Raw genomic sequence first — 13,113 nt, 5'->3', positions numbered from 1 at the left:
CATATGAGCATATAGCATGTCACATTGTATCTGAGAGTATAGCATGTCAAATTATAAAACAAGCACAAACTAATAATAGGGTGAGAGCTGTGTCCCACAATGATTGGCTCGGAGAAAAGGATTTTACGGTGAGTACACAAAATCCCTATTTCTCCTACGCCTCATTGGGGGACACAGACCGTGGGACGTCCCAAAGCAGTCCCTGGATGTGGGCAACATCAGATCAGGCCTTGTGTAACCGCTATTTACAAGTGCGACACCACGGCCTGCAGAGTCTGCCTGCCCAATCGCACATCTGTGAAAGTCTGGGAATTATAGTGCTTCAAGAATGCATGCAGACTGGACGAACCCGCAAGCTTGCAGTCGTGCTGTGCCGACACCTGGTGTCTAGAATCCAAGAAACCTCGATAGACAGGGAGATAGGCTGACATCTAACACGGAAGGATTCCTGGATGGTGTAACAAATCCACCAAGCTAACATGGCCGATAAAATGGCTAAACCCTTCCTGTACCCGTCAGGAAGCAGTCCTCCTACAGTGAGGTAGCCCAAATAAAATGTCCAACCTTTGGAAGGACGCCGTCCTCGAGACATGCCTACTCAGAGCACTCACCACGTCCAGAATATGGGAACCCATTCCGTTATGTGGACTGGTGCCGAAAGAGATGAGGGAAGAACAATGCCCTCATAACTGTGGGAATACAATACCACCTTGGTAACAAGGGATGGGGATTGCCTGTAGACAACCTTGCCTTGATGGCAATAAGGGAAAAAGGTCTGAAAGAACAGAGCGGCTAGCTCCTAAAACTCGTCAGGATAAGGAGATCGCAGAGAAAAAAGGGCGATGTTCCCTGATAGTAAAGTCTGTCCGGATCAAAAGGAGTCTACTGTAAGACTCCCAGGATCATTAAGGTCCCAAAGATCTAACGGTATGCGATAGGGAAGAACCACATGTGAAGACTCACTGCGAGGAAGTTCATATTTGCAGTTTTTTTGCAATAAGACGGAAAAATACTAGTTCAGCAAACGAGAAAAAACCTGACATGGTCAGTGCGGATCGCCCAGGATGACTGGGGCCCTTCCTGCTTCCGAAAAGATCTCGGAAGTAGAGGAAGAGGGGTGAAGGAAACTGGTACCATCGAAGAACCAGAGCATGTACTGCGATGGCTTTTAGACCTGGAGGCCGAACCATGAACTTAAGAGTACATAGTACATTGGCGTTCAGATGTAGATCGGATGGCATCCAGACTAGAGTGCTCCAGAGAAGACGGATCTGATGGAAGACTTCCGGGTGAAGTTCCCACTCACATAAGGTGGGACCCCGACGGCGACCGCCGCCCAGAGTTCTACACCTGAGATGTGTAGTGCCGAGATCACAAAATGATAGATGGTGGCCCAACAGAGAATGTGAGGTACCTCGGCCATGACGCCTGACCGTGGGTACCTGCTAGATGATTGACGTATGGCACAGACGTGGGATTGTCCGATTGAATCGGATGGGGTGACCCGCCAGAAGGCAGTGGACCTGCTGTAGGTAGCACTAGCTGTACCGTTCGGATCCCCAGAACAATGATCAGGAGGAGAGGACTGGCATTGGTAGTCACTAATAACCGGGAGAAAGGATCTTCCCTGGATGAGGAAGGAGCTCAGAGACTACCCTCTGAAAGCCTAAATGACCTGCAGAAAACGAGAGGAGCGAAGGAAACCACTTCCATTGTCGTCACCAATTTTCCTCAGAACACCTAGCAAATAGAATGGAATGAAGGGATGAGTGAACAAGTGCGCGAGCTCCCTGTTGAAGGGCCACGGCCTTGTCGCAAGGGAGAATCACCCAACTTCTGGAAGATTCCAGGAACATCCTCAAAAAGGATATCTGCTGGGCTGGAAATGAGGAAAATACTTGTGTAAGTTTAGCTGCCAGCCCAGGAGAGAGAGAGGGTATAGCAAGAGACATAGACGACTCAGCGCCGGGCTGAAGGAGCGGCTAGAAAGTCGACCACGCGTCTAGGGTGCAAGAGGAACAAGATAGCCCCATAACCCTTGCGAACACTCTGGGAGCGGCAGCAAGGCTGAAGGACAAAGTCATGATTTGAAAATGCTGTTCACGAAAGGGAAAGCGAAGGAATTTAGAAGAGGGAAAAACATAGGAATGTTAAGGTAAGCATCCCGAATGTCTGTGGATGCCAGTAACTCCCCCTTTTTCCATTGAAGTAATGGCTGAGTGGGGAACTCCATCCGAAGGAGGGGGACATTGTCAAGCTTGGTAGAAGTTTGAGGTTCAGGGTCGGTCTTACTTTCTGTCCCCATTTTGGAACCAAGATCCCTTAGATCTAGACCGTCCTGGACAACTGATCCACTGCTGGTTGGGTCTATAGGAAATCAAAATAGTTAAGGTCTCTGACCAAGAGACCATTGCTCTAGCAACACATGCGGTGGCTAAGGGAGGGTAGAGCGCTGAACTGGAGGCCGCAGGACGGAACGAACTAGATTTGCTATCTGACGCTCGGTTGTATTTTTAATTGATGATCCATCTGGTAGGGATACTGGTAGGTATGCCACAGGAGATTCTACCCGGTTAATATGCCAAGTGGCAGAATGCGCGGCTGCATGCAGAAGGAGGAAAAACCGTCTCTTACTATCGCCGCTCTCTTTGGACTGTGTGGAGTTAAAAATGATGAACCCTCGATCCACCATCCTCTTAACAGGGAAGTGGAGAGGGATCATCCGCCTTCTTGCATCATCTGCTAAATAGTGGAGATGCAGAGGGGGGTGTTCGGATGCCAAAAAAAAGCCTCTGTACATCCATAGAGTTAAGGTCCCAGGGTGGACAGGGCTGGTTGTCCAGCGTTAGGCCTGGTTGTAGAAGAGGATACATGGAGGCGACACTCCATGTACTCGTCTATTGCTGGTGTGGGGAGATCGGTGTCCTTTAAAAGAACCCGTCACCCTTAAGAATCAGACCAGGCATGGCATCTAACGTCTTAGGTGGGAATACGTGGAGGGAACACCCCGCGTGCTTGCATATTGGCTGAAAAAGGATACCGCGCTTGCAGAGGTTTCTGTCCAATGGATCGCTCATCTGGACACTCCCTGTGAGGGTGAATGGCAGATGCCCTGCGAGGGAGTTTAGTTTCCTCATGAAGGACACTGCGTGATCTAGAGTGGAACCGAAGTCCTTGTCAATCTACAGAGATTGGTTAATGATATAAATAGGCGAATCCGTCCTTTTCTGAAGTTCTGGTGAGTCCAGAACCGAGGCAATATCCGATCCATTTTCAGAGACTTGTTCTCAGCAAATCATTGGTGAGGGATCAGGAAATGAAACTTCCGTTTTCTAGGCACGTGTACGTTTCTAGAATACTTGCGACCCCTGCTAGCCTGAAGGAAAGGGACCATCTATATTGATCCTGCGAGCACTCCGAGCCACAGAGGGTTCACGGAGGGATTCAATGTCTTGTCAGAGAATCCATGGGTTGCGGCAGTGACGAAACTCACTCAGGGAACTAGGTACTCTGGGATAAGCTGGGATTGGCGGCGGGGGGCTCCTGAGCTCATTTATGGTGACCGGCTTCGGACTGGTCATATGCCCTTAAGACCAGGGAATGCTGGTCATGTGCCCTTAAGACCAGGGAATACTGGTCATGTGGCAGGAAATACTGGTCATGTTAAGTACAGTACAGGGGGAAGATGCAGGGGAAGAGAGCAGTACTTCCTTACTCGGATGCAGAGTCATTGTGCCCCTTTAATGTAAAACCATAGCGTGTGTGTGTGTGTGTGTGTGTGTGTGTGTGTGTGTGTGTGTGTGTGTGTGTGTGTGTGTGTGTGTGTGTGTTGGCAGAGTGGACCAAGAAGGCCACCGGAAGTGCAGACGTGGTAAAGTCTCGCAGAGAGTGAGAGGTGGCAATTCGGGGGGCTGAGCCACAGACGTGATGTGGGCGGAGCCTCGTGACTTCCATGAAAAGGCCAAAGCTGGGGCCAAAATTTCTGCAGCCGGCGTGAGCAATACCAGTGTTGCTGAGGAAAGCGATCGTTCCCGTGCCAGGGAAGAAGCGCCAGAAAAGGTGGGCGGAGCCGCCTTAGCGCACCATAGTGCAGGCGCGGCTTCCGGAATACGGCCTACACATCGGCCAAAGTCGGGGGCTAAATTTTTGCAGCCGGCCAAAGGGAGGTGGACCACAGGGAAGCTGACCATCACGATCAGTGCGCGTCCCGGCATGGAGCCGCCGCCGTCGACTGGGTTTCAGCGCTGAGGAAAGCGCGCGCACTCTACTGTTCTGCTGCTGGTACAGGGATAGAGGGTAAACCTCAATCCATCATCCCTTTGTTAGGGAGGTGAAGAGGAACCTTTCGCCTCCTTGTGCCATCCGCTTTCACAGTGGTGGGACAGTGGGGGCTGCTCGCACGCCATAGAGGGGCCTCTGTACATCCACGGAGTTCAGCCCCCGGGTGGACAGGGCCAGTTGTCCAGCAATAGGCCTGGCTCCAGGAGAGGATACATGGAGGCGACACTCCATGTGGTCGCCTGTGCTGGTGTGGAGAGATCGGGACTCAAAGAAACCATCGCCCCTGAAGTGAGCTCAGGCATGGCTTCCCATGGTGCAGGAGAGGGTACGGGGAGGTATACTCCGCGTGCGTGCTTGCTTGTTGATGGTTCGGGGGAGATCGGAGCCTTGAAAGGATCCGTCGCCCCCTTCACTCCGATAATTAAAAAATAAAAATTTACAGAAAAGTAAAAAATAAAATAAAAACGATGGGGTCTGAACCAGACCCATGTGCCTGCTACAGACACTAAGCAAGAACTGGTTAGCTGGGAGCCAGCAGGAGGGTGTATACTGCAGAGGAGGAGCTAACTTTCTTTGTATCACTTAGTGTCAGCCTCCTAGTGGCAGCAGCATACACCCACGGTCTGTGTCTCCCAATGAGGCGAAGGAGAAATATCAGTTTGACATGTCTTCACAATTGTCTTCATATTTTCAAAATTTGTCTTAGAAAGGACAATCATATATAAATGTTAATTCCTAGATTATTTAGGCTACTCTACCATTTGTAGACAATGGCCTAAGGCTTTGAATTCAGACGTCCAAGAAATGCTGTTGGTGTACAGAGCGTGATGTAAGGACTGGCCATGTGTCCCTATACCTGAACTCAATCTCCTCATGGGTGGCCAGTCCTCGCATAATACTCTGTAGATGTTACACGGACATCAGAGTTTGGCCACAGGGAAGAGTCACTTGACCATAATTTCGGTTTGAGGGCGCTCCGTGAAAAAAAAAAAAAAAAAACGGACCTCACGTGGACAGCACTTGAACCAATATTATTCTATTGGACTGAATGGTCTGTGCAAAAAAAAAAAAGCTTCCAGTCAGTGGCGGGGGGTGCCGTTAGGCTATGTGCACACGCTGCGGATTCTCAGCAGTTTTCCATGAGTTTACAGAGCATGTAAACCTATGGAAAACAAAATCCGCAGTGCACATGCTGCGGGAAAAAACGCGCGGAAACGCTGCGTTTATTCCGCAGCATGTCAATTCTTTGTGCAGATTCTGCAGCGGTTTACACCTGCTCCTCAATAGGAATCCGCAGGTGTAAAACCGCAGGTGGAATCCGCACAAAAACCGCGGTTATTCTGCAGTAAATCCGCAGTGCGGTTTACCTGTGGATTTACAAAAACAGGTGCTGAAAAATCGGCAGAGATCCAGCCTACGTGTGCACATACCCTTACAGTCACTGTTCTCATTACACAGAGTGGTGACTAAACCCGTGCCAGCGCCTCCCCTGTGGCTGAAACCTGAATGCTGCCAAAAGGAACAAAGTTAATTTCCTCCCGGAAGTATAGACTCTACGTGCTGGCACCAGGCAGGTTAAAGAAAAATCTGAAGATTAACCCGATATCTGATTGGCAGCTTTCTGCCTATGCACGGTGTACACAGACAGCTGCCAATTAGTGGTGGGGCAGGGTTTTACAGAGCTCATGAATATGGAGGACTATGTGACAGTAGGTTCACTAGTCTTCTAGAGATAATCTCTTGCTCATAAAACAGTGATTGTCAAAACTACAGCAAGCAACCCAGTAAGTGACACATTGCTGAAATCAGGTTGTCTGCCTCTACATTATGTTGCCATTAGAAGGGGTAGAAAAAAACCTGGTGAGATTTGCTTTAAGAGACTTTTCCCCATATGTTGCACTATGGAAAGTTTAATTTGTGTGCACTTCAGTAATTATCTCACCTGGCTCATGCGACTGACAATGCTCAGCAAAGGAGGGAACCCAACCTAGAATGATAAAAAAAATAAGATAAACCGCAATATGCACTTCATTGAAGGGGCTTTCTGGTTTAGGAAGAAAAGTCATCCGTTTTATTGCCAGTGCGGTGATGTGACCCCATATATATGATTTGCATACTTGTGGTCATGTGCTGACTAGTCTCATCCGGACTCTCTTAGTAGAAGAGAATTTAGAGAAGCTGGACAAGATTACCACAAGTATGCAATCATATACATAGGGTCACGTGACTGTCCACACACACACACACACACACACACACACACACACACACACACACACGGAATATTCATTATCCAAAAACCCATCAAACCAGGAAAGTGCAAATGCGCATTATTATAGAGTAGTAAGGTTGACAAATCTCTTACATTCTACACATTACAGAACCACTCGTGTGGCGTGAATAAGGATTAAAGGAGTAGCACACTGGCGACACATTACATAGACCTTTAGGCTGATACACCAACATATACCTTTGTTTTACATCTTTGGCCATTTGAGGCTTCTTCTTTACCCTTGGAATGAAAACTAAAACTGGGTTTGGGTAACCAAGTTCTAAGGGGATCTAAATGTTATACAAGATTTTAAGACAGGGATTTTTGTGTACTCCCCGTAAAATCCTTTTCTCCGAGCCATTCATTGGGGGACACAGACCGTGGGTGTATGCTGCTGCCACTAAGTGAATATAAAAAGGGTTAGCTCCTCCTCTGCAGTATACACCACCCTCTGGCACCAGACAGAACCAGTTCAGTGACCAAGCAGTAGGAGATTAATAACATTAACAGTAGGTACAACATGTCAAACTAGAAAAACATCATAGGCAACAGGCCAAAAAAGGGTGGGTGCTGTGTCCCCCAATGAGTGGCTCTGAGAAAAGAATTTTACGGTAAGTACACAAAAACCCGTTTCTCCTTCGCCACATTGGGGGACACAGGACCATGGGACGTCCCAAAGCAGTCCCTGGTTGGGAAATAACATAACAGAGTAAACTCCCAGCATCCGCTGTCTAAGGGTATGTGCACACGTCCGGATTTTTAGCGTTTTTTTTGCGGAATTTCGCTATAAAAACGCTATAAATCCGGTAAAAAAAACCGCTAACATTATGCATCCTATCTTTTAGAATGCATTCCACATTTTTTGTGCATATGTTAGCGTTTTTTTCCGCAAAAAAAACGCATTCCGCAAAATAAATGGACATGCTCATTCTTTTTGCGGATTTTTTGCGAATTTCCTATCAAAAAGGACATTCCGGAAAAAAAAAAAAAACCCGCAAAAATTCCGCAAAAAACCCGCAATTTCCGCGAGAAATCCGCGCAAAAAAAAACCCGCGAATTTCTGGCAGAAATCTCAGGATTTTGTCAGGAAAAAATCCGGACGTGTGCACATACCCTAAAGGTGCGCTACCGCTGCCTGCAAAATTTGCCTACCCAGGCCCGCATCTGCTGATGCCTGAGTATGGACATTATAATGCTTTGAGAAGGTGTGCAAGCTAGACCAGGTAACCGCTTTGCAAACCTGCTCTGCAGACGCTTGATGCCGAATGGCTCACAAAGCGCCTATTGACCGAGTGGAGTGTGCCTTGATCTCTGTTGGAATGAGCTTGCCTCTGGCGTGGAAAGCTTCTTGAATAGCCGACGAAACCATCTGGCTATTGTCGACATAGAAGCGGCCAATCCCTTCCGGTGCTCCTCCGGGAGCACGAACAGTGCATCCGTCTGATGAAAAGGCACCGTCCTTGACACATATCTTCTGAGAGCCCTCACAAGGTCCAAAGAGTGAAGAGCTTTCTCCACATGGTGCACCGATGCTGGACAAAACGAGGGTAGAACAATATCCTCGTTAAGGTGAAACGAAGACACCACTTTTGGAAGGAAGAGTGGGGATGGCCTGAGGACCACTTTGTCTCAGTGAAAAGTCAGAAAAGGAGCTTGGCAGGAGAAAGCAGCCAACTCAGAGACCCTTCTGATCGAAGTAATCGCGACTAGGAAGGCAACCTTCCATGAGAGATGTCCTGCAACGGTTCAGAGTCGTGTTCTAAATAAGTCCCTGGAGAGGGAGAGTGAGAAATGGAGCTAACAGATGCTGAAGCGCCAGAGAACCTGGGGGACAAGCTATGTATCCACTTCCTAGATGCCTGTCTGCGTTTTAATCGAGAACGGCCCCTGTAGGCCGATGGTTCTCCTGATGTAGGGGAATTCTGTGAGACAGGTGGATTAGTGCTCCTGCTCCTGGAGGGATCCTGAAGGGATTCAATTGCCTTAGTTAGGGAAGCCATAGATTGCGATAAAGACGAAACCCAATCAGGGGGACTAGTCAACATGGGATCGGTCACGGTGGGTGGCTCCTGAGCGCATTTAGGGTTGCAAGCATCACAGAGCGGAGTATTATGTCCCTTTGGTAACGCAACCTGACAGGAGATGCATGAGGCGAAAAACACTGTTTTGCTGGACTTTTTGGAGGCTTTAGGTAGGGACATGCTGTATCCCTGTTATCTCCCAATATACTGCAGGGAAGGCTATGTGTGTGCAGTTGTAAGGTCAGCAGAGGGCATTGAGTGGAAGGAGGGGGCCTGAGGGCAGTGTAGCAGAGCACTTTCCTACCTAAAGTCGTCTCTGTCCGGCACCAACCCATCGTCTCGAGAAGGCTCTCCATACTCTGGATGTGGTTAGAGCTCTTCGGCGGTACATATGTCGCACGGCTCCCTTCCGTAAGTTGGATGTCCTGTTCGTGCTTCCAGAGGGACATAGGAAAGGTCTACCTGCCTCAAAGGCCACTCTAGCCAAGTCGATTCGCTCCACTGTTCAGGAATCCTACCGCGTCAGGAGCACCCCTGTCCCAGCAGGGAATAAGGAGCATTTGACTCGGTCGGTCGGTGCTCCTTGGGCCATTCGGCACCAGGCTTCCGCACAACAGCTTTGCAAAGCTGCGACTTGTTCCAGTCTGCATACCTTCACGAAGCACTATCACATTCATACCCAGGCTTCGGCAGACCCTGCCCTTGGCAGGCGCATTCTGCAGACAGTGGTACCTCAGTAAGCCAGTGGTACATGGGGTTTTAGCAGTGTAATTGCTCCCCACCCTGGGACTGCTTTAGGAGGTCCCATGGTCCTGTGTCCCCCAATGAGGCGTAGGAGAAAAGGAGATTTTTGTGTACTCACCGTAAAATCTTTTTCTCCGGGCCAATCATTGGGGGGACACAGCACCCACCCTGTTAGCCTATTGGCTGTTTGTTGTTGTATTTTGTTCCTCAGTTTTGGACATAGTTTACTTGTCTGGTTTTTCTTATACGCCTACTGCTTTACTACCGAACTGAGTCGTTACTGGCCAGTCAAGGGGTGTATACTGCAGAGGAGGAGTTCACTCTTTGTGTTTACTTAGTGTCCTCCTAGTGGCAAGCAGCATAACACCCATGGTCCTGTGTCCCCCAGTGAGGCGTAGGAGAAAACTAGCTCTCATTTCAGGAGAACTTGCAGCTGAATGTCTCAGCCTGCCTCTAGCTCCTCCCTCCTTCATAGAATTTTACAAGCACCAACTGTCCGCTCTTATCTCAGTAACGTGAATCAGTCATCACTGGATACAGATTTTACACCTTTTACCCCTAACTTGAGAAGGAAATATCAGTCCAGGGTGAGAAAGAAGCAGATTTCTCTGATAAGACAAAATTGATTATTTTCATGTACTCTGTGTCTGCGAGACTGCCGCATATTACATGTAGTTAAGTATACACATGCTAACATCACCACTACAAGTTGGCCTTTTTGTCTGAAGAAACAGAATTCTAAAAGATTTTACCTTGATATAATCAATCCCTAGGTTTTCATTTTCACGGTTTAGAGCAGCCGCCAGGTCGGAATACAATCGCTCACCCAAACAGAATCGTTTCCAGCTTTCCTCATCCTCTGTGCTTGGCTGCAGATAGAAAGATGCATTACTAGAAATTCACATTTATTTCACTCTAATAGTGGAGATTTCTACATAGACAGATATTAAAAGCTGGTTACATGTGCTAACAGGATACGGTGTCTGTGCGACTAAGAAGTCTCATGAATGTTAACGGATACATTTCACATTGATGGGTGTGGAGACAGGAGGGTCAGGGGGTGCTCTAGTCCGCTAGCCGAAACCGCATCTCACCTAACGCCTGTTCTGTTTTTACCGTGGGAATAAACACAGGGTGAGGGTAAAATAGTGTAGCAGTACTTTATTGAACGACAAAACAGGCAAATAACAGAACAGTCCCAGCAAAATACCCAAAATTATGCAAAATTACAGTCTTCCCCTTCAGCTGACTTGCCAGGATAAGAGCAGCTGTGACTTCAGAGCTTCCAGGGCCGACTACCCACACCTGTGACACGCACAGAGAGGAGGTAACAACAAACTTAGGAACCAGACAGTCCATTGAGGTACAAGGCCAGGTGACCGGAGGGTCACATCCTGGCTTCTCCGAACATCTCCATGGAGCCAGGTGACTGGTGGTTTCAATCCTGGTTTTCCAAAACCTATCCATGGGGCTCAGGTGACCGGTGGGTCCAAATCCTAACTAGCCCAAAAGTATCCATTGTTCGGTGATGGTCCCCTAAGCTGGCATCAGGTAGAATGTCAAATCTGTGTCCCTCGTGATGGAGCCATGATCTGGCAGCTATCTTGCAGAGTGTTCCTGGCTGTGGTTTTGTAAAGAGTCTCTGGTTCGTTGGATCTCTTGGCTGTCTGGATGTATATTATTACAGAGGCGTGTACCCTCTTTTTATAGTTCATAACTGTTCTTCAAGCCATTATTCACAGGTAAAGTAGAAGGGGTGATGAGACTAACTTGCATTGTTTGACTATTCGATTTGCATAGTTTTTCTCCTCTGTTTTGCACGTCAACAAGACACAGGACCCACACAATGGTCATTCAACATATTAAGCAAACATCCATTGTTCAAAGACCCTGCATCATTCTCTTGCCAGGATAGCAGACAATAAAGGTACCTTCACACTGCGAAGCTGCAGCGATACCGACAACGATGACGATCGCTGCAGAGTCGCTGTTTGGTCGCTGGAGAGCTGTCACACAGACAGCTCTCCAGCGACCAACAATGCCGGTAACCAGGGTAAACATCGGGTTACTAAGTGCAGGGCCGCGCTTAGTAACCCGATGTTTACCATGGTTACCATCGTAAAAGTAAAATAAAAAAAATAAAAAAAACACTACATACTTACCTTCCGCTGTCTGTCCTCGGCGCTGTGCTTTCCTGCACTGACTGAGCACAGCGGCCGGAAAGCAGAGCGGTGACGTCACCGCTGTGCTTTCCGGCTGGCCGGCGCTCACAGCCAGTGCAGAGAAGCAGAGCGCCGAGGACAGACAGCGGAAGGTAAGTATGTAGTGTTTGTTTTTTTTTACTTTTACGCTGGTAACCAGGGTAAACATCGGGTTACTAAGCGCGGCCCTGCGCTTAGTAACCCGATGTTTACCCTGGTTACCAGCGAAGACATCGCTGAATCGGCGTCACACACGCCGATTCAGCGATGTCTGCAGGAGGTCCAGAGACTAAATAAAGTGCTGGACTTTCTGCAGCGACCAACGACATCACAGCAGGATCCTGATCGCTGCTGCCTGTCAAACTGAACTATATCGCTAGCCAGGACGCTGCAACGTCACGGATCGCTAGCGATATCGTTCAGTGTGACGGTACCCTAAGTTGTAGGAGAAGATATTAGAGGCAAACATTAGCCATTCAAAAAATCAACATTTAAGATTCATATGACAACAGTGTATGGTTCTTGACCAAATGAACAAACGCATAAATTCAAAAGTTAACATATAGATAAACAGTCTATTCTTCCTGGCTTACTGAAAATAGACATATGGTTACAGTAATTAATATAAAATGCTGTGTCGTCTGGGTATCTGACTCCCAGCACCTCCGCTATTCAACAAATTGTATCCAGAGAGTGAGTAGGAACGTTGTTTTAGCATGTGTCCTATTATCTATCGTCCACTGCACATGCTTGACGGCTGCTCTATTCATAGTTCTGACTGAGGCAGCTTAGCGGTGAAGAGATTGTGGGGTGGTTTTAGTGAATGCAAGCAATAAGTGATGAATGTATATTGTGTGGAAACATCTTTAAATGGCAAAGGTTTGATCAATGCAGAACATGTAATAGTAAGCAACTGTAGAAAAAGGGATCTAAGTCCGGGTTCACATTTGCGTTTGGGGGCTTTGCGGAGGGCTGCGTACATCCTCCGTTAAGCCCAGCATAATTCTGCATGTGTACTGCGAACCTATCTGTAACATTGGGTGCGCAGGACATGCAGATGTGTCGCTTTGACGCACCCGCTGTCCCGTCATGCAGTTGGGGGGGGGGGGGGGGCGCGTCAAAACAACGCATCAGCATACATCCGCATGTCCTGCGTACCCAATGTTAAAGATAGGTACGCAGGCCGCATGCAGAAGTATGCGGGGCTTAACGGAGGACGTATGCAGCCCTCCGCAAAGCCCCCAAACGCTAATGTGAACTTAGCCTAAGGGGTAAAGTTTCTCCTTGTGGAGAGCAACAAGCCGGGCTTGGCATGTCAAAGTGAGGAGACACTTATAGGCCATGCATGATCTTGTGGGAAATTAAATATGCGAATTGCAGTGAGGAAGAGGACTAGAACCCTAGTGCCACCTTTTGAAAAGCACCGATCCTAAAAGTCAATACCAACCCTTTTAATGAGCCTTGCCATATGACTTAGGATAAAAGCCAAACCAGCATCTCAATTTGCAGAGACAGTGTTTTGGGGCGTTGCCCCTCATCAGTGCAAAGTATGAGATCTGATTTGGCTAGGTGAGAGGCTTAAGACTGGGATCTA

General features: G+C 48.1%; 1 protein-coding gene across 2 annotated transcripts in view; it reads right to left on the bottom strand.

The window, feature by feature from the left end:
* The window catches only part of GEMIN2 (gem nuclear organelle associated protein 2), an 84,219-nt gene that overhangs the window by 11,293 nt on the left and 59,813 nt on the right, over positions 1-13,113 (bottom strand). Inside the window, exons 5-6 of one of the 2 annotated variants that reach the window (XM_069730666.1) lie at positions 10,071-10,187; positions 6,224-6,268 (exon numbers count right to left, since the gene is read on the bottom strand). In XM_069730666.1, coding sequence (XP_069586767.1) covers positions 6,224-6,268; positions 10,071-10,187 — 162 coding nt within the window. The remainder of the gene's footprint in view (positions 1-6,223; positions 6,269-10,070; positions 10,188-13,113) is intronic. The other variant, XM_069730674.1, reaches the window with a different exon arrangement.

Source organism: Ranitomeya imitator, chromosome 1 (assembly GCF_032444005.1).
Source record: "Ranitomeya imitator isolate aRanImi1 chromosome 1, aRanImi1.pri, whole genome shotgun sequence".
In the NCBI taxonomy this organism is placed as follows: domain Eukaryota; kingdom Metazoa; phylum Chordata; class Amphibia; order Anura; family Dendrobatidae; genus Ranitomeya; species Ranitomeya imitator.
This window is presented reverse-complemented; position numbering and strand designations above follow the sequence as displayed.